At 56.2% G+C, this 26,629-nt stretch overlaps 1 protein-coding gene across 7 annotated transcripts in view; it reads right to left on the bottom strand.

Annotated features, from left to right (window-relative positions):
- Positions 1–26,629, bottom strand: part of NACC2 (NACC family member 2) — a 71,373-nt gene that overhangs the window by 20,729 nt on the left and 24,015 nt on the right. For 2 of the 7 annotated variants that reach the window (XM_025982117.2, XM_072748147.1), the window contains exon 2: positions 7,222–8,169. In XM_025982117.2, the coding sequence (XP_025837902.1) occupies positions 7,222–8,107 (886 nt within the window). In that variant the 5' untranslated portion in view covers positions 8,108–8,169. Of the gene's footprint in view, positions 1–7,221; positions 8,170–8,513; positions 9,444–9,549; positions 10,045–26,629 lie in introns of those variants that run through there. The other 5 variants (XM_072748149.1, XM_072748150.1, XM_072748148.1 and 2 more) reach the window with 5 other exon arrangements.

Below are 26,629 nucleotides of genomic sequence, written 5' to 3'. Positions count from 1 at the left end.
TTTACTGATTTATTTGAGAGAGAGCAAGAGTGCACACGCACAAGCAGGGAGAGGGGCAGACTTCACACAGAGCAGGGAGCCCAATGCGGGACTCCATCCTAGGACCCCGAGATCATGACCTGAGCCCAAGGCAGACGCCTCACCGATGGAGTCCCCCAAAAACATGTGTTTTATGAAAGACTCTCTATCCAGGGACTTGACAAACAGTAGCCCAGGAGAAAACATTCGTGAATCATGCACCCACCAGAGGCCTCTGCCCAGAATATACACACAAAGAACTCACAATTGTCGACAGTGTCCAACACCCTTGGTACCCAAACAACCCAGTAAGACAGGGCCGAGGTGCACAGGCAGCGGACCCGAGCTGATACCCGGGTGGCGAATACACAAACGAGATCCAATGTCATTAGACATCAGAGAAACACCACCGCCACCCGACGGGAGCAGCTTTGACAGCAAGACAGGGATGCCTGGGTGGCTCAGTGGTTGAGTGTCTGCCTTCAGCTCAGGGCATGACCCTGGGGACCCAGAATCGAGTCCCACATGGGTTCCCCACAGGGAGCCTGCTTCTTCTGCCTCTCTCTCTGTGTCTCGTATGAATAAATATCTTTATTTTATTTTATTAAGATTTTTATTTATTTATTAATGAAAGACACACACAGAGAGAGGCAAAGACACAGGCAGAGGGAGAAGCAGGCTCCATGCAGGGAGCCCGACATGGGTCTTGATCCCGGGACTCCAGGATCACGCCCTGGGCCAAAGGCAGGCGCTAAACCACTGAGCCACCCAGGGATCCCCAAATAAATAATATCTTTAAAAAGAAAAAGAAAATAAGACAAGGCCAAGCACGCCGAGAATGTGGCACAGCCGTCTGTGGTGTAATGGCCTCATTCTTCATATAAGAGCTGGGCAACGTCTGACAAAGTCAAACACACACTTGCCATGTGACCCCCCAACCTTGAATTTATCCTTAAAAATTCTCTCGTGATGAACAATGACTGTAATAAACCGCAGGGCGAATCGGCTTTGTAGGTAAACAAACTCTACCAAACACCCCAGAGGTTGGGGACCTAAAGCCCTACAAACATGGGTATGCGAAGGTTCACACCAGCCTCGCACGTGACTACTGAAGCCCAGAAGCCACGCAGATGCCCTGTGATGGGTGAGGGAGCAAATCGACTGGTGTGGCCACACAGCAGGCCCACACACACATACAGCGCACACCAGGCTCCGTGTCCACGGCTGTGTGCTTCTGTCTACGGGAGAACATGGGGCAGCAGGGCATATACGCTGGGGGGAGCCAGGGACCCCTGAGGACCACACATCGTGGGGTGGGGAGGCTGTCCCGGCTCCTGTGCGCAGAAGCGAGGATAGGACCGCCAAAAATGGGTAAATTTTACCCGACTTTCTTTTTAAGCACACAGGGTGTCACCAGAGGGGTAAGAAGGATCATGAGGAAAAGTTCAACCTAAGAGGTGCCGGCAGAGGGGCATCGGGGCATCTCAGTCAGTTGGGCTCAGATCGTGATCTCAGGGTCACAGGATCGAGCCCCACATTGGGCTCCACGGTCGGTGCCACATCTGCTTGTCCCCCCCTCCCCCTGCTGCTTTCTCTCACACGCTTGCTCTTCCTCTCAAATGATAGATAAAATATTTAAAAAAAAAAAAAAAAAAAGCACTGGCAGAGAGGAAGAAAGGGAACAAGGAACTGAAAACACACAGTAAGGTGCCCAACTTGAACCCAGCTCCGCTGAAAGTCTGACCAAGCATAGACGGATGAAGCCCTCCAGATAAAAGTTGTATCATCAGAGTGCATGAAACTGCAGTGTCAACCACGTGTCTCGTGTGAGCAGCGCCCCGTACGATATGGGCAAGTTAAAAAGAAAAGGATGCAAAGCGCCAGCAGGTGCAAACCCTAGAACCAGAGCCGCCCTGGCTGCGGGAGTATCAGAGTGGACTCGGGAGCACAGGAGCTCCAGGAGATGCACAGATCGCCACGGCTGGCACCTGATGAAAGAGAAACCCAAACTGCTCTGTATCCAAAGGAACAGAATTTATCCTTTAAAAACTCAATTAAGAGTGACCATAAGAAACTTCAGGATGAAGCGGCTTCACCGGCAAATGAATTCTATCAAACACGCAAGAAGAAATGAACATCAACCTCATACTGATTCTCAAAAACTAAAGAAAGGAGCAGAAGGTTCATGTTCCCCAGACATACGATACCTTGTAAGGAAGACATGGGTGCCCACTCCCCACAAGTGCACACACAGAAAACCCCTTAAGGAAACACTCGCTAATTAAACCCAGCACCATATAAAAACCGTAACACATGATGACCAGGTAGGGTTTACCCCGGGAGCGCAAGGTGGGGGGGTTTTCACGTTTGACAATGAGCTGATGCAATGCCAGATGTCAGTAAAATTAAGGGGAAAACCCGTAAAATCATCCACGACGAGGAACAACCCTCAGAAGATGAGTGGACCGTGTGGCAGCCGGGCGCTTGCACATGCTTCTCGTGGGGCCCAGCAGTCTCATCGGTACACAGGTGTTCAAGGCAGCAAGATAACCACAGGCCCCTGCAGAGCTGCTGGTGGCCTCATCCACCGCATGGGACCATGAGGCCCGAGGACTAACACATGCATGAATCGCAGAACACGGGGACAGAAATCAAAGACTCCATTCTTCATGATGCTGTTTGCAGAGGTTCTAGAAAACACAAAGGGCTAGGGAGAAAGCCAGAAGGAGGCAGCGGGGGCCAGGTGGGGCAAGAGGTCCTGAGGGACATCGTACGGGAGGCAGACCGCTCCATGCTTGACTGCAACTGTGGTGCTCGAACAATTCCAATCACCAAGCTCAATCACCTGTACACTCGGAGTCGGTGTATTTTATCGTGAACAAATACTTGAGTGAGCACAAGGCAAGGGTAGGGAACAGAGGACTGGCCCACACGGTACAGATGGGCCCCACAAGCACTGCGCTGATGAGAGAAGCGGGAGGATGAGAGCTCCACCGTGTTCACCTGACATTCAGAGTGACAGTGGGTCGCAGGCTGCCAGGGGTAGGGGGAGGGGTGATGGACACATCCTCCCTCTGACTGCACACTGGTGCCACAGTCCAGGACTCCAACAGGTGCCCCCACACCCATTCCGGAGAGGAACAGAGGTCCACGCCTCAATGACACCGATGGAAGAGATCCAGGGTCCCCGGGGGTGAGGGGGCGAGGGCTCCACGTGACCCTGCACCAGGAACTCTGTCCTGTGTCTGAGATAGGAGACACAAGGGTCAGGGAGCCAGGGAAGCCGCCCCCTGAGGTGCAGAGACAAGCCTCCAAACACCCCACACCCAGGCCAGTACCTCCCTTGCCTGCCTGGCCCGAGCAGGCTCCTGGCCAGATGGCTGCCTTCAAAGGGAGGGGACCCCACTCACCTCTGTCTGGCTCTGCGCTCACCAGGCCAGGGACAGGAAGCACCCACTGCTCCCAGGGCCTCACCGTGACAGCACCAAGCTCTAAAGTCATGGGGACACCCCCGGCCAGGCCAGGCCAGTGAGGGCTGGCTGGGCTTGAGATTCGCAGAACAAACCTGGCCTTCCCCTTCTCTGTGGGACCCCCAAGGGACAGCTGGGCTGCAGGTGGTGCGGCCCATGACAGGCAGGGCGCTGTGGTGGAGGGGCAGTCGACGCAGTACCGACCTCGTACTGGGGCCTGGTCCGGGGCAGAGCTCACAGGAACCATCTGCAGCTCCTGCTCGCAGCAGGCAGAGCCATGCGCCGAGACCCCCAGACCTGGACCTGAGCACCACCAGCGTCCAACCTGCGTCCCGGTGTTGGGACGATGGGTAGACCCAGGGGAGCTGGCCAGCCCCCAGAGGGGAGGTGGGAGCAAGGCCGGGCAGGCCGGCTGCACACGGACACCAGTGCATTGCCATCTGTCCCGGCTGGCATCCTGTGGGGGTCCCCTTCTAGGGGATGGCTGGCATCCATGCCTGGCTAGGAGGGCTTGTGTCTCAGGAACCAACATCTGCCAGTGACCATTAAGCATCTGCCCACCCTGAGGAGAGGTTGGACCTGCAGTGGAGGCACCACGGGGACCCCAGCCATGGCAAAGTAGCACAGGGGTGGCCCCTCTGGCCACCCTCATTCCCCATCCCTGCAGAGGTCGCACAGCGAGCCCCTCTCACCACACCCTGGTGGGCTCACTCTCCCCGCCCCTAAGCCTCACTCCCTGGGGCCAGGGGGCAGCCCATCCTGCCTCGTGGTGACCGAGCCAACATCAAGGCCTGCTTGCCGTCCACCTGTCTCGTCTGGGCCACCATTGCTTACGGCCTGTGGAGAGCCTGGGGACAGACCTGTACTGCACTGAGGCACCCTCCGTGCCCCACCCTCCGCCATGACAGGAGCAGCGCCTCACTCCCAGTGCAGCAGCAGGTGTGAAGACCCCATCCCTCCAGAGCTCAGAGCTGGAGCAGGGGCTTCCTGAGCTCCGCGGAGATCCCGCCCCGAGCCAGGGGCTATGGAGGGAGGGATAGAGGGACCATGTTGCCCCAAGATGTGGGCTGGGGGCACCAGGAGGCAGCCTGACTCACCCTACCCACATCCCCTGCCCCTGGTCAGGCCCTTCCTGGCCACTGGGTCCTAAGAGCAACAAATTAGAAACCACGCCAGTGTCCCCAGGGACAAGGTAAGTCAGCTGTGGTGTCTCCCTGGTATGGCCTAGTAGGTAGGACCTGGAAGGAGCACAAGAGATGCAGGGGACAGAGGCAGGAACCCAGTGGGGCTGCCAGGGGATGGCCAGCCAACCTCATCTGTCATATTGAATCTCCTGATCTCCAAAACGAGAGGCTCACCGGGCAGGAGCTACTACTGGTTCTTCCCGAGGTGGAGGATGGAGACAGGGTACCATGGGCGGTCCCATGCCTTCCCACAGGGGTGCAGGTCAAAAGACCCTTGAAGGTGACTCAGGCCAGCCTCTCAGCTGATGGGTGGGTAAAGAGGTCAGGCGGCAGGGGAATCCCTGAGGGTCCTCACAAATGGGGGTGCACCTTGGGGCATTCCCGACTCCACAGCTCAGAGCCAGCCCTGCCCAACCTGTGTCAGGGCCCCAGACTATGGGCAGCAGGCTCTTCAGCAGCCTGAGGGGCTGAGGACGCACCACCCCCAAGCCGAGACAATGCACAGAAGGAGCCTGGGGTGCGGGCAGCTGGCCTTTGGGGCCGCCCCCCCACCTGCTGGCCCCTACGGCCCCCTCCCCCACAGCCCTCTTCCCTGCTCACCCGGTGCCCAGTGATGCCAGCGACGTCACTGCCAATAACCTAGATTTTAACCAAGAAATCACACCCCCCCCTCCCTGCCCCAATTATGGTCTAGCCGAGGAGAAAACCCAGACTGTAGCACCCTGGGCTGGCCCCATGGGCGGCTCGCCCATGCCCACTTCCCTCTCCCGTTTCCCATCCTCCCTCCGATGCCCCCAGGGAGAAGACGGATGGGTGACCCTCTGCGGACACAATGTCCCGGGCCAGGCCTGTGCCCCTGGCATCTTGGTTGAGAGCTGAGGTGGGGGGCAGGTGGGAAAGCCAGGTCACTACCAAGGCTATGAGGCAGCCCAGGGCAGCTTGGCCTCCAACCCCCACCCTGGCCTTTCCAGGGCCACTGTCCCACAGGTTCCTTGGAAAACCCAAGGACACAGGTAGGCCACTACTGTCCAGGTGGGAAGAGGGCCCCAGGCACGTCTGGGTGAAGGGGCAGGTGTACCTGCCCAGCGATCCCAGCACCTTGTCCTGTTTATCACCATCCCATACGTGCCAAGGCCTGTGGCCACACCACATGGAGACGTCTGGAGGTTGGGGTCCTGTCAGCTCCATGGGGGACCACAGTGGCTCCTTGGGCAGGTCCCAGCTCCCTCTGCCTGCACCTGGCAGGTTACCCAGACCCTAGGTGCCTGTGAGCAGCGGGCAGAGGGAACCGCACTCGGGGCAGGTCCCCGGGGGCCCCCCTGAGGCCTGAGTCCAGTGGCGCTCTGAAGGACCGAGCCAGAGCCTGCAGCTTTCCTGGTGTTGGGACACCAAGCCCTTCCCTCTGCCACTGAGAGGAAGCAGCAAGTCCAGATCAAGGTGGTGTCTGTGCTAAGGTCCTGTGGAATTCATGCAAATCTAACAACATGCATTCAAATAAAGCAATGAGTTCTAGGGAGAAACCAACTACCCACAGCCCCTGAGGAGCCCAGGGCAGAGGCTCCCCACTTCCCACAGCGCTGAGAGACACACATCCTTGACTGCTCCCAGGGAGTGGCTGTCCCAAGGACCCCAGCTAGTCGGGGTCCCCCACCCCCCAGCACTGCTGACCAGTACCCACCTGGAGGTGGGGGACCTCATCAAGGCAGCAGGACATAGGGAAAGAGGAGGAGAGAGTCCCCATACTACCCTTTGGGCCCCCACTCTGGAACATCACTTCCCGCTGGCACCATGTGTCCAGAGCCCGTCCACTGGACATGGGCCCTGCAAGCAAATGAGCGGGCAGCGGGCCCAGGCGGAGAGCCAGTTTTCGGGGAACACGGAAGGCAGGTGGACACCCGATCTGGGGCTGGGGCCCCAATTACTGGACCCTCTGCCCAGCAAACCCTGAACAGTCTCCGGGGACCAGGATGTGGTCTAGAACACCAGGTTAAGTTGGGGCATCTCAGGGGCATAGGCCCCCCGCAGGGGAGCCCCCAACCAACAATGTGGGGGAGCAGCTCACTCAGTTCAACAAGCACTTTCCAGCCTGTCCCTTGGTGCTGGACCCAAATGAGCCAGGCACTGGGGAGTCTCTGGCCTCGCCGAGTCACAGGGAAGGGGAAAGCACCTGGGCGGGTGGGGGAAGGTTCAAGTCAAAGGGCAGGCAGACAGATAACCCCAGCCTCGAGCAGGTGGGCCGCACACTACCCTGTGAGCCCTCGGGCAGGTCCCTGGGTCTCCTCTGGGCCCAGGGGAGAGCAGGCCCCATCACACAGGCTGGGGGGGTTTCATCTGGCATCAAATGTCCATCTGGTCCTCAGCTAAGACCCTGCCCCTCTTGCTCAGCTAGTCTGGGTCGGGGACCATCCCCTGCACTCCCCTGGCACAGCAGCCTCCCCGAGTGGTCACGGCCAGAGGGACAGAGATCAGGCTCACCTCTGCCCACCAGGGCAGGGGGCGCAGCTACACTGGCAGTTGGGTCTCGGGGCCAGGCCCCCGCCGCATGTTACCTGCATAGCTGCCAGTGGCCTTGATGTACATCTGGCCATACTGCTCCTCCGCCATGGTGTCGTAGGCCTCGTCATCCTCCTCATCCTCCTCATTGTGGTACGAGGTGGGGCTGTCCGTGGTGGGCAGGCTGCTGGCCCCCGGACTGGTCCGCTCCCCCTGGGAGTAGGGCACCTGCTGGATGCTGGGGATGAGGGTGGCCAGGCTGGGCACCCCGTAGTAGGAGACCCGGGGCAGCTTGAGAGGGGCAGCGCCCGCCGCAGTGGCAGCCGCCGCCACCGTCGTGCCATCCCGGGGCCCCGTCTCCAAAGGGCGCTTGGGGGCCAGGCCCGGGCCGGCAGCTGGCGGCAGCTCCATGGCTTCATGCTTCACTCGGGTCAGCAGCGGGATGGGCACAGAGGGGGACACGACATAGGGGGGGGCTGTGGGGGCGGCCGGCTGCAGCTGGTTGCAGGGGCTCTGGGGCTCGGAGCTGGCGTCCTCGATCATGGCGGTCTGCGAGTCGCAGTGGGGCGAGCTCACCTTGAACATGAGGTCGGTGCCGCGCTCCACGATGTGCTGGATCTGCAGGAAGCCGGCCGTGTACATGACCACGAGCTGCTCGCTGGCCGCCATGGTCAGCCTGCCTGTGTAGCAGAAGGACAGGATCTGCTGGAAGCAGGCGGGCGGCACAGTGCCCGGCAGCTCGAAGGCGCTCTTGCTGTTGCCGCTGAACAGGTCGCGGAAGTACAGGCTGCTGGCGGCCAGGACGGCCCGGTGGGCCTTGAAAGCCTGGCCCTTGACCACAATGGACACATCACAGTAGAGGCCCAGCAAGCGCTGCTCATTGAGGCAGCCGAGCACGGTGTTCCCGAAGTTGGGGATCTCGATGTGTAGCATCTGCGACATGGCGGGCAGGCGCTAGAGGGCTCGCCTCAGACTCAGCGCGGGAGCGCCCGAGAGGGGCACATCTGCGGGAGAGAGGGCATGGGGACACCTCAGTCAGGCTCCTGGACGGCGGGGGTCCACCAGCGAGCCTATGGAAATGCACCACCCCGGCATGCCCGTGCCCCCCACCCCCCTGCATGCGATGCCCTCCCCGGGCCCCCCCAGCAGGGCGAGCAACCCAGGGGACGTCCTGAGGCCAAGCTCCAAGCTCCTCCGGGCGGGACCCTGGCTGGGCTTGTGGCCAGCACTGCACAGACTCTGAGCTGCACAGCCACGCTCCGGCCGGCGGGGGCGGGAGGGGGAGTTGCGGAATGCTCCCCCCACCTTGAGGGGCGCCCAGAGCCCACCCCCAGGACAGCGCTTGCACCCTCAGGCAGGAACGCCCCGTCTGAGCAGAAGCCAGGGACAGAAGTGGAGGCCTGCGCTTGAGGAGGACGGAGAGGACGGAGAGGATGGAACATGGAACAGGGCACTGCCACCCGCGGCTGCCAGGAGGGGTGAGGGCAGCAGGCCGTGTCTGCAAACTCTTCTCCCCAAGAAAAAGTTAGCAGCGGAGGAGCCCCTCACAGCCCTTCCCCTGGGAGGGGCCACCACCCAGAGCCAGCGGGTCCTGCAGGGGGCCTTCTGGAGGCTTTAGGTTTGTGGTTTGTCTTCTTTTCCCTCAGAGCAGCTGCACGGACGGACGGACTGAGGGCTCGCAAGGGGAGAGTCCCGCCCCACTGGCTGAGAAGCCGGCCCGTCCCCCCTGTCCCCCCTGCCGGCCCCTGCCGTGGAGGTAGAAGGCTAGGGGTGGGGGCACCCAGGGGAAGGAGCCGAAGCTAGGTCAGGCGCCCTGCCACCGCGGCCCCTCCCCCGGGACCAGCTCCCCAGGCCGCAGGCACTGTCAGCCACCGGGCTGGACCGGCTGCTGGGAGCCTGGCGCAGCCCCATCTGCCCGCCCTTCCTGTCCCCCGGCTCCCCACGCTGGCCAATCCTGGCTGGCTCGCTCCCAGCCCAGGTGACTAAAGGGGTCGGGGGAGACAGGGGGAGAGACACGGCAAGGGCTCTGGGTGCCAGTGCCTCCGCCGCCGGGCGCCCCCAGGGCGGGGGCAGAGCTCCAGCGAGGTGGATCTGCTGCCCAGGGCTCGGGAGGGGGGCCGGTGCCGGCCGGGTGGAGAAGGCGCCGGCCCAACTCCGCACAGCAGTGCCCGCACAAAGGGCCGCTCTGTCCCGCGGGAGGAAAGTGCAGGCGGCCGCAGAGGCGCCGGGCAGCAGGGGGGAGGGAGGGCAGAGGGAGGGCGGAGCGCCGGACCCCGGCGACTGGAGTTGGGCAGATGGGTGGCCGCTGGGGGAGGGCCCGCAGTGCCCCCGCTGCGGAGAAGTTGCCGGCCAGCCCGCGGCGCCCGCCCGCAGGGGAGACCTACCTTCGGCGGCTGCCGCCGGTGGCCCGGCACTGCCCGCTCAGTCTGGCAGGGGCAGGCTCGCCAGCTGCTCCGGGAATGCAGCAAACGGAGCGGGAGCCTTGGGGTGGGGAGGGCGCGAGGAGCCGGGAGAGCAGGAGGAGGAGGAGGAGGAGGAGGAGGAGGAGGAGGAGGAGGAGCAGCAGCAGCAGCAGCAGGAGCAGGGCAGAGTCTCCGCGCCGGGCTTGGCGGCCGCAGCTCAGCTGCACCCAGCCCGGCTCTCCGGGGCAGCGCACAGCATCTAAATGAAGAGGCCGGATGCAGACGGACATTCAGGCAGCTCTTGGGAATGAATAGCCGCCTTTGATTTGGGAGCCCAAGTAAATGCCAGCTCCAGCCCCAGCTTTAAAAACAGTGGAGTGTTGGTGCCAGAGGAATGCACGGCTCCGGGTGTTGGTACAAGACAGACTTTGATGACTCACCGCAATGCAAACAAAGATGGCAGAAATACTGTACTGTACGTGGGGAAACGCTCCGTGGTGCCACGGCAACTGAGCGGCCCGAGATTTATGGTGCGGCTCTGCATGTGAATTACCCAGTAAACTGCCGCTCTGCCACCCGATGCAGCCCGAGTGTCAAAGCATTTAAACTATTCCAAACAGTCTGCAGGGCTGGCAGGGCCACCCAACTCCACCGGGGCGGGCTGGATGGGCAGGGGGCCGGGCGGCTGGGTGGGGGCCTTGGGGGGGCAGGCCAGGGGGCAGAGGGCGAACAAGGGACGTGAGGGTGGAGATGAAGGGGGATGGGGGACAGGAGGATGAGGGTGCTTGGGATAGGGCATGGGGTGGGGGGGACGGAGGATGGGAGAGTGAAGGGGGACGGTGGGGGGGAGGACAAGGAGAGGAGAGAGCAGGGGGGAGTATGGGAGAACAGGATGGGGTGGGGAAGATGGAGGCATGGCAGGTATGGGGGGCAAGAGGGTGGGGGGCAGGGGGCAGGCAGGGCAGATAGGCAGAAGCTGGATGATGAGGGTAGAGCCCAGGAGGGGGAGCCCAGGGGGGAGGGGTGAAACGAAGCAGAAAGGAAAGCCCAGGTGGGAGACGAGGCCCTGAGCCTCTAGCACTCCACACCTGCCTCCCCACTTCTCCCTGGGGCCCCCCTGAGCAGCAGGTCCCACTCCTGCACCCCTGCACCCCATCCCACTCACCCAGAGAAGTCACCCTGTCCCCTAGCCCCCGACACGGGTCTTTTCAAGAACAACTACTTTGCAAGTACAACTGGGCCAGGCCCATATGGGGGGCTGCAACCGGCAGTGCTGACGGACCCCTCCCTGCTGGGGGGCAGCATGGTCACCCCCACACCGTGATGCTGACAGTATGAAGGCCCTCCACATCTGATGGCTCCTGGGCTTTTTTGGGGAGGGGAGGTTGTGCTCTGCACCCAGCCTGTCCTGGTCTAGACTCAACCACCTGTGGCCTGCCCAGCCTCAGTTTCCCTCTTGCCACTAACTGTGCTCTGGGAAGAGCCTACGCACCTGCAGAAAGAGAGAGTTAAGACTGGCATTGGCTGAGGTGTGGTCCCCTGCCGCACCCAGCGCAGAGTCCACCTCAAGCACAAACCCTGGCCACTGGAGCTGGGAGGGGCTGGGGGGCCAGGCGGCAGCCCTCCCACCAGCGAGCAGCATCCGGAGAGAAAGAAAGGGCCATCTGGTGCCTCCCCATTCACACACCCTGGGCTCAGCTTCGGAGAGCAGATAAAACACCGAGGAAGGATGGGAGCAGGAAGAAATCCAGGTGTGGGGAAGCCGCCCCAGGGCAGTGGCTGGCAGGGGCTCCTCAGGGGGCTCTGTGCCTCCTACAGGGGACAATGAGAACCCTCAGTGTGGTGACACCAGCACTGTGGCTGCAGCGTTGGCAGAAACGGTCCCCTCCCCACTCGCTGCTCTGAGGATCCAGGGGCCAGCTGGGGGGGGGGTGCGATCATGGGGGGCCTAGAGGGAGGGACATGGGGGCTTGGCTGGGGGCAGGGCACAGGAGCCTGGCCTAGGAAGGAGATATGAGGACCTGGTCCCCTGGCGATGGAGCAAGTCCAAACTTCAGCCCTCCCTCACCCCCACCTGGATGAAGCAAGTCCAGTGGGCGGTGGGCCTGGTCAACAGCAAGACAGGCTTCAGGCCACACACCCCTCACAGCCGGGTCCCCACCGCCCTTAGGAAGCCACCTGGGGCCATGGACAGCCTTAGGAAACTGCCACTCCTTGGCTGCCCTGGGCAGCAGCAGGCTTGGAGTGAGTATCCACATGAACATGGGTGTCTGCACACCCAGGGGTGGGGGGGGGGAGGCAGACTCGCCAGCTCCCCTTCACCCAGACCCAGAAGGATGGACCCAGAGAAGTCCTGACAGAAGCCCTGCTGGGCTCCCAGACTGGGTTGTGTTGTCCTGGTGGTCTCCCTTTCCTGGGGCCCCAGAGAAGCCCAACGGCTCCAAGATGAGGGGGCTGAAGGCTTGGGATGGGGCTTGGGGACACAGCCCCCACATGCCACCAGCCACAGAGGGAGACTTGGGGAAACACAGAGACACCCACATGCCAAAGAATGGTGGCACCCACGACGGGGGGGGGGGGGGGGGTGGGGACACAGAGCCCAGGCACACACAACTCCCGCAGGAGCCATCCCCCAGCTCTCCCTGGGATGGGCCTGCTGACTTCAGGAACCTCCTCCCTGTCACCTCCTCAGAGAAGCTTGCCAGGTACCACTCTTGAGCTGAAGAAGGGCAGGGTAGTCTGCCTGATGCCTGGTGGGCATTTAGCCGAATGCTGGGTACCCCAAACGGCCCCTCACAGACTCACAGCACCTGCTGTCAGGTGTCCCCCAGAGGACGGCGGGCAGGGTCCCCTGGGCCAGATGAGGGCCCTGGTGCTGAAAGGGGGTGACCCAGCCTGGGGAGGGGTGGGCCAAGCCAGCAAAGGTGCACTGCACACCAGTCCCCAGAGGGTCCCCACTGCTCGAGGCTGGGCAGGCCAGTGGTTGGGTCCCAAACCGAGAGCAGGGAACAGTGGGAAGCCCTCAGAGCCTGTCCTTTCAAACAGCAGGTCCTGCCTGTCAGCAGGGCTGGAATCCTGGGCCCCACCAAGCAATACCTCCCTATGCCAGCCCCCGCCCCGATTACTTTGTGTCCATGTCCTGCAGCCTCAAGCAAATGGCACTGCATCTGGGGTGTTCATCTGTCAACTGGGGGTCAGGTCTACCCTCAGACGGTCACCACAAAGTTGAGGGAAATGGTATTGGTGAAGCACTCAGCTTGAGCCTGGCATGCTCTGTGCCTCAGTCACCTGCCCCATGATGACTGCTACCTGCCATGACCTGGACAGGAGGGATGGTACAGGCAGGTGGCTCCCTCTGCCCCTGCTCCCACTCCCACCCCCGCCGCCCATCTCCGCCCGCACCTACACCTCAGGGCTGGGGGCCAGGCTGCGCACTCAGAGGGGACCATTATTCCCCTGGAAGGTGAGAAGGCTGTCTGGTCCCCGGGGATGGAGGACAAGTGTGCTGTTGCTGCTGTGTCCTCAAGCCACCTGCACAGGTGAAGCTGCTGCCCCATAGCCTGGTACAGGAGAGCCCCGAGGGGGCTGGTTTTAGATTGCTTTCTTAGAAGCCTGGGCCTGGACGCCAACAAAGCCAAACTTTAAGAGAAAACAATAAAATAAAGGTTTGGTTTCTGCGCCTGGAGCTGTGAAAGCAGGACAGGCCACGGGCTGCCCCTCGGGCAGTGGCCAGAGAGGAGGGCCCCAGGACCTGAGTGGGCTGAGGGCAGCGGGGACACCCTCTCACCTTTCCCCAGGCGGCGGGACCATGCCCCATCAAGAATACCTTCCCCCTTCCCTGCCAGTCTCCCCATCTTCCTGCTTCTCAAACAGCTCCCACTGGGTTTCTCCCCCACGGCCAGAGTCACCATGCCCACTGGTGTCAGGAAGGCTCTCAAGAGCCAGGAGAGACATCAAAGAGCTCTTGGTCCACTCTGGCCATCCTCCAAGCCACTGCACCATGGAACCCTCCCTCCTCATAATACCCTCCACCATGGAATCCACTTTGGGAATCCCAAAGTCGGAGTCCAGCCCCTGTAGCTGTGCCAGCCTCGGGGGTACCCCCATCCCATACAGATCACTCCTGTAGGGAGAACCAGTACCTAGGACCTGCGGTTCCGGGCCATCAAGCAGAGCTCCTCCCAGTCCCCCAAGGGCAGCCTGCCTGCCGTGCAGGAAGAAAGAGGAGGGAAGACCTGATGAGGAGGAGGTGGAGGTATTGGTCCTAAGAGCCGCACACATGCACCGAGCAGGACCTGAGAGCCTAAGCAGGATGCAAATGGGGCACAGCTTCTCGGGGTACGGCCAGGCTCTCATGCACCTGGGGGGGTAGGGACCCCAACAGGTACCAGGAATGTGCCAAGGACTCCCCCTGGGGCCCAGAGAGCCAGACAAGGATGGGGAGCCCAGCGGAGGGGCCTCTTCCCAGGGTCCCCAGGTCCAGCCTGATGTCCTGAGAAGCCCTGCCAGGACCCTGGCCCTGCCACACCTCGCCCTGCCGTACCCCTACTCCCCCAGATCCCAGGGAGCCTCCTGAGGTGGAGGAATGCAACGTTTAACTTCTGTGGGGTGACCACCACAAGGAGAGGAGAGTCGATGTAACTGAAATTAAATACAATTATTGTGCAGGATTTAATTCTTCCACTCTAACAAGAGGCCAGGGCCCGGACACACGCACAGCTACTACACCCACCGTGGTGGGCGGGTGGGCCAGGACCAAAGGAGCCCCCTCACCTCCCTGCCTCCCTGGCCTCCCCGCCCCCACGGCCAGGCCACAGTGGCCAGGCCACAAGGACGCCTCCTAAAGTCAAGGTGCCAGGCCACACCCCCAGGACGGCGCCCCACAGCCCCACCGGGAGGGTTACCCCGTGAGTCAGCATGCACACACTGTGAGCAGGAAGGGAGGGTGAGGAGGGGTCCGCGGGGAGGGAGGCTCACTTTGGACTGAGGCCCGCAGAGCACTTGCCTGGGCTTTTCGATTAGAGCGCAGGCTTTGGTTATGCTACAGGAGCTGAGCGCACTGGTGGCCAGCCACAGTGAATGCTGTTCTGCCGCTGCGGGGAGCGACAGAGGCTGGCTGACCCCCCAAAGGGTCACGGCAGGTGCTGGTTTTCAGCAAGCCTGCCCGGCTGCCCTGCTCAGGGTGGGCCAGGCCCCAGGGTGCTGGGTGAGGCACCAACCAGCTCGGTGCTTGGGTTTGCATTAAACTTTTAATACATCATAAAACAAAGCTGAGCAGCTATGGCCTCGCTGCTAATGGAAGGGCCAGTCACCCGTTGAAGACTAGGGTGAGCAGAAGCAGGGCTAGGCTGCCAGGAGCCCCTCTCCACAGTCCCCGACGGGTTCCTCTGCCTGCTGTATGCTCACCTCCCAGCCCCTGCTCTCCAGGTGGGTGTGGACGGGAGAGAGGCACCAAGTGCATGCTTCCCACAGAGGCCAGGGGGCCAACGTCTCCCCAGCATCCCGCAACAGCACCCAGCCAGTGTCCACTTCACTATCCAGGGAGGGAGGACTAGCCCCACAACAGGGAGGCAACTCTGGCCTGGCCCCCAGGGCTCGGCTGCAGAGCAGAACCCCATGGGCATTCGGCCTGGAGCCCCTCATGCCAGGGGAAGGGACACGTGGGCCTCTGAAACTTCCCACCCTGGCACCCCGAGCCCCAGGCCCCTGGTGGTCTCCACCCCAGACCACAGCCTGGACCGCCATCAAGCACTGAAACCAGTTTTAACTTCATTAACAAACGTTTGCCTGGAAGCCTTTCTTTTTCATCCCCCAAACAGAAAAGGGCGCTGTGCCAGCATGTGCAAATTCAAACACGTGCTTATCAATCCCTCCCAGGTGCCCCCCCCCCCCGAAGAGGACCCAGGCCACAGTGCAGGCGGCACCAGCCCTTGGAGCCACACTGCCGGGCCACGGGGCAGGCTGAACACGCCCCCAGCGGGTGGGAGAGTGGGTCCTGCATCAGAGCAGGTGTCCACTGCATGGGCTCTGACAAGGGTCCAGTCTGGTGACCCGAGGGGCCCAGCCGAGCCCACACCTGCGGGGCTCCGTCGGACAGGCCACTGCCACCCAGTATGACCACCTGCCACCAACGCTGGCTTCCGACCCGTCACTCTCAAATATTTTGCCTTTAGTGTGGGCATGCAGTTGGGGCCAAACAAGCACGGCCTGAGGTCACTCAGAGAAGGAGCAGGCTGGCCTGCCGCCCGCCGGGAGCCCTACGGACCCAGCAGGTCCGCACATGAGCCACAAAACGGTTCCAGAAGGCTTCCAAAAGAATGAAGCAGTGTTTTGAACAGAGCCGACAATCTCTCTCACCCGTATTTGTAATTTAAATAACGTAAGCTTGAAGAGCGTCTCCCTAGGGCATAGTTTAATAACTTAAAAAGCCAGCTCCATGAGCTTGCAGCCGGGCCTCCTCCTCCCCTGGCCGCTGACAGGAGGTCCCCCCCTCGCACCTCCGGCTCGGGGAGCCCTTGGGGCTGCCCAGACCCAGCTGGCGGGGCTCTGTGGAGCTGGACCCCCTCCTCGACCCACAGGGCATCCTCCCCTGCCGACGTCCTACGGTGGGGGGTGGCGGGGTCCCAGGGCCTGGGGGGAGGGGCCCGGGGGGGGGTCTGGGTGGCAGGGTGGCAGGCAGACGCTGCCCTACACTGTGGGTCACCAACTCCTTCCCCACAGTGACTCCGCCACACACCCCCGCCGTTAATATTCATAGCCGTTCCTCATCTGCATATCGTGCCATAAATAGTCGAGGTAAGACACAAAGCTCCCCTGCATTTCTAATTATGCTTAAAAACCTAATGTAAATCAGACCGACACAGAAATACTAAATCAGCCACTGGAGGGGGGGGGGCCACGATGCAGCAGTCCCCACCTTGGAGCCCCAGGCAAGCTGACAGCTGGTGACGTGGTGGTGGCTGTCCTGGAGCTGGGCAGCAGGGTCCCCACCTGCTCCCTGGCCAACCTCAACCTCGCTGGCCATCCAGTCAGGGCCTAGCATGGGGGAGATGCCTGCAGAGCCTCACAGACCCTCCCCAGTGCCACAGGGCTGGCCAGCCTGCTCACCTTCTCCCTAAGGAGTTCCCTGCCCCCTGCCCCCTTCTAGGCCTGAGGACAACCTGCTACCCACTCCGTGCAGCCACCCAGCTCACAGAGGCCCCTGTGGGCCTGGGGCCACCCCATGGGTGGGGGCTGAGTCCCTCTCCCAGTCTCCACAGGAGACCCTCTGGACATTCTGGCGCTTTGCCTGCTCAGCTCTAGCGACAGCGCAGAACCAGAACCAACGCCCCCCGCCCCCCAGGAAATGCCCCACGCTGGGGGACAGAATCCTGGACAGTGCGCCAGGCCACTCAGGGCCAAGAGGACGGGGCAGTAGGTCTCCTGAGTCTCAAGGATGCCCCAGCCCCGCATGGGCAGAAGAGACCCGGTGGGCTTCGACTCTGCCGTTGGGGGCCAGGCCTCCCAGCTGCAGGGAGACACACACCAGGGCCAACAGAACAGAAGGGTCTAGGCCAGGGAGGGAGGGGGATAGAGGCAACACCTGCTACTTAGAGCCCACCTCACAGGTGGGCAGCAAAAGGCATCTGGGACCTAAGCAGGCGGCTTAGACATACAGACCTCAGGGCCCTGAGGGCCGGGCCGCACCTAGTGTACCCCAGGGCAAAGCTGCCAGCCAGTGAGCAAAGAGGTGTGTAAGCCACCTGGCCTCACCCCAACAGACCCCAAACGCCCCCGAGCCTGCCTTCCCCACAGCTCCAGGCACCTGCCCTGGTCCTGGACCCCCGCAGCAGCCAAGACCCAGCCCCACTTCCCATCCAGGAGTCAGGGCACCTGGGCTGGCACGGCCCTGCTCTCCTTGGGGGGACCCGTAGGAGGCACAGGCCCAAGTGACACAGGGGTTGCCCCACTCTGCCTTTGGAGGAGGAGACACAGAGATGCCTGCTGCCCGCATCTGCCTGGCATCACGCCCAGACCTATTTTTAAGCCCATTTACTAGAAATCCCACAAATTAAAGGAAATACGGATAATGCAGTAAGAATCCTGGGGGCCGAATAAAAGCTACACATAATTGTCCTCGTGCTCCAGTGTGAGAATCTTAACCACAGCCCAGATCTCCCCCAAGCCCTTGTGCGAGGCAGAGGCATCTTGCCACATGAAGGAGGAGCGGAGGGCGGGGTAGTTCTGTGCTCGGCCCGCAATCAGAGGCACGGGCCGCCGCTTACAGCTGGAGCCATAAAAGGTAATTACTGATATGAAAAATAAAGACCATAAATACCCGACTTTACAGCTCAGGAGCAGTGGGCAGGACCCGGCTCCCCTCCCAGAGGCGGCTCCTCCTCCATAGAGGAGTCGGCAGGGGCAGGCAGGGAGCACCAGGCTGGACCCACCAGGGCTTAGGTTAGCCCCCACCCCGAGTCTCACGTGGCTCCCACGGCAAGCAGGAGGTGAGGGCTGCAGACACCCAGACCTCACCGACGCTGTGGCACAGGGATGGGACGGGATGGGCCAGCTGGTGTGCCCAGAGACGGAGGGCTCAGTGCCCACACCAGGAAGGACAGGACACCAGGGCAGGCTGGCCAGCTGACACGAGGGGGCGGAAGGCCTTCTGTGTGGTCAGAGGATTGCCAGGCCTACTGGCCCCCGGGGCTAAGGGCCCCACCCGGCTCTACCTACCCACAGACCCATCGCACTTCCAGGGTGGAAGTCGGCCCAGAGGGCAGAATAGCAACAGGATATGCCTGGGTGACCATCCCAGACGCAGCTGCCCTGAAGACACCCTGGGCCCCAGAGCAAGGCCTCACCACCCTCCGGACCCCAGGGCCTCAGGTCTCCCTGGCTCATTCCCCCTGCCTGGCTCTGGCTCTCCGAGTATCCAGCTGTGGGCCAGCACCTCTGCCATAACCTCCCCCTCTCTGCATGCCAGAAGCGCCCCCAGACCCAAAAACCTCCTGAGAGTCTGCGGATGGGGGGTCCACACAGGTGGGATGGGGCAGAGGAAGTAGAGGCAGGTGTGTGCGTGAGAGTGTAATACCCCCAGACTGCCTCGCCTCAGACCACACTACTAATCCTAGGTTGTTCCAGAGTAGGGACAAGGCCCACTGGTACCGCACATCCTAGGCTGAAGGAGAAGCCCCACCCCCATCCAGGGGCTGTGGAGAGGGGTCAGTGGCAGGCCCTTCCCAGGCTTGGGCCCTATTTGCCATGGAATTTCATGGAGGTCAGGGAGACCGCAGCCCCCAGTTCACACCCTGCCAGACCCTAGGTGGCCTCCCACGGCCTGACAGGGTATAGTGGGGTGGGGAGTAGTGGGGACATTGGGCCATGCCGTGTGCTGCCTCTAGCCACTCGGGAGCCATGGCGGGCAGTGTACCTGGCAGCTCCAGGTACTTGCTCCACTTCACTAAAATGCTTCCCTAGCCCCGCAGAACACGAAGGGGGCCCTGGCCACTGGGGGGTCAGCTGGGAACTCAGCGCTGCAGGAGAACCTGGGGGTCGAGGGGAGGTTGGTGCTTGCTCCCCAACAGCAGAGCACAGGGAACAGTGGACGGAGGGAACAAGCGGGCCTTGCCCAGGAGGGGCAGGGGCATGGGGCCCACATGGCACCTGGAACTGGCGGGTCCCCCCCAGCAAGATACCCCAAAACCACCTGCTCAGAAAAGGGGGGCTGGTTGCAGGCAGGCAGGCTGGGGAGGGGATCAAGCTCATGAGATAGAGCTCAGCTCCAGATGGGCAGTACACTGCAGAGAGCCATTGAGCACTTGGAAGTAGCATAACCATTCCCCTCACCACAGGGAAGCAGGGCTGCCCCCACGATTGCTCCTAGACGAGCAGCCCCTCTGCCTCGCTGTCCACCCAGACTCCATCGGATTCCACCTAACACATCGTTCTTGTCCAGGAAAGATGCCAAGCTTTCTCTCTGCAGGGAAAGACCACCCCACGGGCGAGGACAGCCGTCTGGCAGGTCCAGGAGGCCACCTGCTCCTCCTGCAGGCCCACCTGCTCCCCAGGGCGTGCCCTCCCTGCCTCCCGCCCCACCAGCCCCCCCACTAGGAGCCCAGCACACCCTCCACACGTGCTCACACAGGCACAAGGCTCTCATTCACACCTTAGGAAACACTGTGCTCCGGCAGGTACCCGGTGGCCTGCATGTGGCAAAGCACCAGCGCCCCGTCTCCCCATCTGAGCCCAAGCTGACTGCGTTTTTCTCTTTTTATGCTTTATTTCTCCCTCCAAGACTATTTTGCCTCTGGTCGTTGGGCAAGTCTGTGAGCCCACCTGAATCCTGTGCAACTTGGGGTTTGGGCCATGTCCCTGCCCCATGACAAGGAACAGGGAGGAGCAGTCACCAGCACTGAGGCGGGTCTCGGCTGCCCTGTCGGAGCACCTCCACACTGTAAGCCGGGGAGCAGGTTGGGGAGGGGGTGCTTGAGGTCTGGTGATCCAGTTTGACCACTAGGAGACTCTTCGGGGCGGTCGAGGGGGGTCTGATCTGTGCTGCCAGTCATGTTCGCTCATCAATCAAGGATGGAGCTCAGGTCCACACTGCAGAGACAGACCTCTCTCCCATCAGACAAGGAGAAGTGAGCCGCTCCCTGTGTTTACTTCTGACCCATGGTTAATGCCGCAAGTGCTCTCTGTCTAGACCTGAGATGAGCCCTCTCTCACATTGGGTTGGAGTTTTTCCTAACTCTGAGGAGTGTTGTTCATGACTTAGAGTTTCTTAAAGAATTGTGTCCTCAACTTGCTAACAAATAATGATTAAAAAAAAAAAAAAAGACTTTATTTATTTATTTATTCATGAGAGACACACAGAGAATGAGGCAGAGACACAGGCAGAAGGAGAAGCAGGCTCCATGCAGGGAGCCCAATGTGGGACTCGATCCCAAGACCCCAGGATCATGCCCTGAACCAAAGGCAGACGCTCAACTGCTGAGCCACCCAGGTGTCCCACAGATAATGACTTTGTAAATCTAAAACCTCTAGAATTCCCAGAATATAAAGCAAGGTACCTTCTAATATTATAAATGAGCTAACATTTTAAGGGAAGGGGACCCTTTTCAGAGAAACCACCAGCTCAAAAGAGTATTTCCTTATAAAACTCCAAATCTCCACAATCTTGAACAAATCAGGCTGCTCGATAACTTTGGGGGGGGGACCTCATGTCTTTTCTTTGACTTATAAATCTAGCGTGCATTTTATTATCAAGATCTGGATGTGTTTTCTCATGAGGAAAGTAGTTAATCTGAATACTGTGCGACCAACCAGAAAAGCTAGCATTACTTTTACATTGGGCTCAAGACTATGAAAAAATATAAAATTTATAGTCAACTCTATTAAATAATTCAAACTGATATCAAAACTGTAATCAAAATTACATTAGACCTCCACTTCCGGGAATATGGAACACTGTAGAACACTGGAGGGATGCATTAAACTCTGTCAGATAATTCTAACATTTGTTATCTAAAAACATGGAACACGTAACCATCACATAAAAACACTCTGTGAGGGACGCCTGGGTGGCTCAGCGGTTGAGGGTCTGCCTTCAGCTCAGGGTGTGATCCCAGGGTCCTGAGATCGAGTCCTGCATTGGGCTCCCTGCATGGAGCCTGCTTCTCTCTCTGCCTCTCTCTCCGTGTCTCTCATAAATAATATATAAAATCTTTAAAAAAAAATCACTCAGTAAACTAGACATGGAGATTTTCTCAACCTGAAAAACCGCATATGTGAAAATCCACAACCAATGTCATACTCAACAGTTGAAGACTGGCTGCTTCTACTAGGGTGTGGGAGAAGGTAAGGAGGTCAACACTGCAGAGGAGTCTCTAGTGGAGGCCACTGGGCAGGAAAATGAAATAAAAAATAGAAAAAAGTGAAACTATCTCTTTGTAGATGACGTGATCTTGTAACACAGAAAATTCTAAGGAATCAACAACAACAACAACAAAAAAAAACAATTAGAATTAGTAAATGAATAATGAATTCAGCAAGGTTATAACATATAAGACCAATAATCAAAACTCAAATGTGTCTCTATATGCCATGAGCAATCTGAAAATGAAAATTAGTAAATAATTCTATTTATAATGACATCAAAGAGCATAAAACACTTAGAAGTAAATTTAACAGAAGTATAAAAACTTACACTTTAAAAACCTGCAAAATTTTGTTGAAAGAAACTAAAGATCTAAATAAATGGAAAGATATCCATGTTCGTGGATTGGTAGACCTAACATTAAGGTGGTAGTACTCCCCAAAATTCATCCACAGATTCAGTGTGATTCTAATCAAAATCCCAGCTGATATCATCACAGAAATGAACAAGCCAATCTTAAAATTCATACGGAAATAAAAGAAACCCAGAAGAGCCAAACAAAGCTGAAAAAGAACAAAGAGCACTCGTACTTCCCAGTTTCAAGACTTACTGTGAGGCTATAGTAATCAAAAGTGCAGCTGACATGAGGAATAAAAGAGAAAATCTAGACACAAACAAGGGGATCAAGACCATTCAACTAGAAAAGAATCATCTTCAAAATATGGTGCTGGGACAACTGGATATTCACACGTAAAAGAATGAATTTAAACCCTCATCTCACACCATCTACCAGAATTACCTTTGAACAAATCAAAGGTCTGAATGTAAGAGTTAAAACTATACAACTCTTTTTTTAAGATTTTAATTTATTTATTCATGAGAGACACAGCGAGAGAGAGAGGCAGAGACACAGGCTGAGGGAGAAGCAGTCTCCCTTCAAGGAGCCTGATGCAGGACTCAATCCTGAATCCTGGGATCACGCCCTGGGCCAAAAGCAGATGCTCAACCACTGAGCCACCCAGGCATCCCAAAACTATACAACTCTTAAAAGAAAATATAGGAGTAAATTGTTGTAACCTCTGATTAGGCAACAGAGTCTTAGATATGACCCCAAAAGTACAAACAACAAAAGAAAATCGGATAAATTTGACTTCATTAATTTTTTTAAAGATTTTATTTATCTATTTATTTTTTTTTTATTTTTTTATTTATTTATGATAGTCACAGAGAGAGAGAGAGAGGCAGAGACATAGGCAGAGGGAGAAGCAGGCTCCATGCACCGGAAGCCCGACGTGGGATTCGATCCCGGGTCTCCAGAATCGCGCCCTGGGCCAAAGGCAGGTGCTTAACTGCTGCGCCACCCAGGGATCCCTATCTATTTATTTTTATGAGAGAGACAGTGAGAGCTCAGAGGCAGAGACATAGGCAGAGGGAGAAGCAGGCTCCCTGCATGGAGTCCGATGAGGAACTCAATCCCAAGACCCCGGGATCACGACCTGAGCTGAAGGCAGACATTCAACCACTGAGCCACAGGTGCCCTTAACTTCATTAAATTTAAAAACTTTTGTGCATCAAAGGACACCATGAAGAAAGTAACAAAGAATGGGAAGGGATAGCTGGAAATCATATTTCTGACAAGAAACTTATATCTAGAATATATAAAGAACTCCAACAACTCAACAATAAAGATAACCCAATTTAAAAATAGGCAAAGCATCTGGTAACATTTCCCCAAAGAAGTTACACAAATGTCCAATACACATATGAGAAAATGTTCAACATCATGGGCCATTAGGGAAATGCAAATCAAAACCATAATGAGATAGCACTTCACACTCACTCGAATGGCTATCATCAAAAAGACAGATTAAACATGTTGGGGAAGATGTGATGGGAATGTAAATGGGTGCAGCCATTTTTGGATAACAATCTGGGAGTTCCTCAAGGTTAAATACGGAGTTGCCACTTGCCATATGCAACTCCACTCCTAGGTATAACCAAGAGAAATTAAAACAAATGTCCATGCAAAACCTGGTGTATGAATAGCACCATTATTCACAATAGCTAAAAAGTGGAAACAACCCAAACGTCCATCAGTGGATGAATGGATAAACGAAATGTGGCACAGCTATACAATGGAATATTGTTCATCCACCAAAAGGAATGAGGTACTGGCACATGCTACAACATGGATAAACCCTGAAAACATGGTGTTAAGTTAAAAAGAAAAAAGGAAAGCCAATCATAAAAGACCACATATTACATGATTCCATTTGTATGAAATGTCTACAACAAGCAATTGATAGACATAAAACAGGATCCCTGGGATAGACATAAAACAGGATCTTGCCACCATCCTTGATGACTTCCACCACGAAGTTGGCAGGCTCAGTGGTTTAGCGCCTGCCTTCAGCCCAGGGTGTGATCCTGGAGTCCCGTGATCGAGTCCCATGTTGGGCCCTCTGCGTGGAGCCTGCTTCTCCCTCTGCCTCGCTCTCTGTCTCTTGTGAATAAATAAATAAAATCTTAAAAAAAAAAAAAAACAGATCAGTGGTTGCCTAGAGCCAGAAGTGGTGGGGGATCAGGGAGGAAAAGAGGGAGTAGGAGTGACAGCTAAAGAGGATAGGGCTTCTTTCTGGGTTGATGAAAATGTCCTAAAATAGACTGTTATGATGGTTACAAAACTCGGAGTAAAGGCCACTGGACTGTGTACCCTATGGGTAACTGTATGGTATGTGAATTATATCTCACTAAAGCTTTCTTTCAAAAAGAAAAAACTTCAGATATATCAAAATGAAAATTTTTTTTCAAAATGAAATTTTAATGTCAAGGGACCCACAGGAAGGGGGGAGGCACAGAAACAAACAAAAGGACAAAAAACAGAATAAAAAAATAAAATGGCAGACGTAAGCCGTGGCACAGCAATAATTCTATCAAATATAAATGGTCTAAATATACCAATTAAAAGACAGAGATTGGCAGAGTAGATGAAACAAACCAGGATCCACTTATATGCTCTCTACAAGAAACTCACTTTCAAACATAATGATACAGGCAATTTGAAAAGAAAAAGATGGAAAAAGATCAATCATGCAAGCATAATCAAAAGAAAACAGGGGTTGCTCTATTATTATCAAACAGATTTCAGAGAAATGAAAATGATCGAGACAAAGGCATTTCACAAGATCAAAGGGTTAATCCACCCAGAAGGCACAGCAATCCTCAGAATGTATATACCAGACAAGAGAGGAGCTAAATATACTGAAGCACAAATGGATAGAACTAAAAAGAGATTTTTTTGAACGATCATAGATAGTGTTGTACGTTGGCAAGTGTACAACCCTATCTGAGGACTTCAACAGCCCTCTCTGAACAATGGGCAGAACTAGATAGTAGATCCGCAGCAATACAGAGAACCAAAGTCAACCAATAGGATCAGCATTTACAGAGCCATCCATTCAACAATGGCACAGTACACTACACGTTCCCTTCAAGTGTCCATGAAACCTACACCCAGACAAGCAATATACTGGGAAACAAAGAAAGAAATGTCAAGAAACTTAAAAACTGAAATCATACAGGGTCAGTTCCTCTAGCACAACAAAATCAAATTAAAAATCAATTAACATAAACATTAACAAGGAACTCTCCAAACATCTGGAAATAAGCAACATGCCTCTAAGTCACTCACGTGTCAGAGGAAATCTCAAGGAGATCACGTGAAGGAAAAGGAAAACATGACATCCCAAAACGTGTGGGACACCCCTTCAGAGCTGAAAGGTAATGTACAGCACTAAGTGCCTGCAGTAGAAAAAAGGAAAAGCTTCCAATCAATAATCTAAGCTTTCATCTCGAGAACCTAGAAAAAGAAGGAAAATAAACTCAGAGGAAATAATGGTGAGAGCAGAAATCAATGAAATTGAAAATAGAAAATACAGAGAAAAAAAATCAATGAAACAAAGAGCTGGTTCTTTTAAAAGATCAATGAAATTGAAAAACCTCTCGCACAACCGACAAGAAGTGGGAAAGAAGGCAAATTAATTAATTACTAGTATCAGTAATGAAACAGGGGATATCACTACAGACCCTGCAGACGTAAAAAAAAGAATGATACCGACAACTTCACACACATAAACCCAACAACATAAATTAAATAACCAATTCCTTTTTTTTAAAGATTTTATTCATATATTCATGAGAGACACACACACAGAGAGGGACAGAGACACAGGCAGAGGGAGAAGCAGGCTCCATGCAGGAAGCCCGATGTGGGACTTGATCCTGCAACTCCGGGATCACACACTGAGTCAAGGGCAGACACTCAACCACTGAGCCACCCAGACATCCCTTAAATAACCAATTCCTAAGGGGGAACAAAACCCACCACAATTCACCTAACATGGAACACAGCATTTGAATAGCCTTCTAACTATTAAGGAAATTGAATTTGTAATTTTAAAAATTCTCAAAAAAGAAATCTCTAAGTGCAGATGGTTTCCCTGGGGAATTCTAACAAACGTCAAAAGAAAAATTAACACCACTTGTACACAACCTTTTCCAGAAAACAGAAAAGGAAGGAACACTTCCCAATTCATTGATGAAGCTAGTATTACCCTAGCTTCAAAGACACCAAAATCAGACAAAGCACAAAAAAAAAAAAAAAAAAAGGCTGCAAACTGATGTTCCTCGTGAGACAGATCCAAAATCCTTAACAAAAAACAAAAACAAAAAACAAAAAAAAATCCTTAACAAAATATGAACAAACAGAATTCAGCAATATGTAAATAAAATCATATACCATGACTGAGTGGGGTTTATTGCAGGGATGCCAAGCTTATTCAATATTTTAAAATCAATGTGACCCACCATCATCAGACTCATGAAAAACATCACATGAACGTACCAGTCTCAATGAAGAAGAAGTATTTGACAATATTTAACACCCCCCCATGATAAAAACTCTCAGAGAACTTTCTCAACTTGATAAAAGAGCATCTACAAAAATCCTACAGCTGATGCTTTCTCCTTAAGATGGGGAGCACGGCAAGGACATCTGCCCTCACCACTCTTGCTCAACATGGCACAATAAGGCAAGAAAACACACACATAGATTGAAGAGGAAGAAATAAAGCTGTCCCTATCTACAGATGGCAGGATACTCTACATACAAAATCCCAGGGAATCCACCAAAAAACCTCCTAGAAC

This window comes from Vulpes vulpes, chromosome 2 (genome assembly GCF_048418805.1).
Source record: "Vulpes vulpes isolate BD-2025 chromosome 2, VulVul3, whole genome shotgun sequence".
NCBI classification, from domain to species: Eukaryota; Metazoa; Chordata; class Mammalia; order Carnivora; family Canidae; genus Vulpes; species Vulpes vulpes.
Note: the sequence above shows the minus strand (reverse complement) of the source record. Positions and strands in the feature narration are given on the sequence as shown.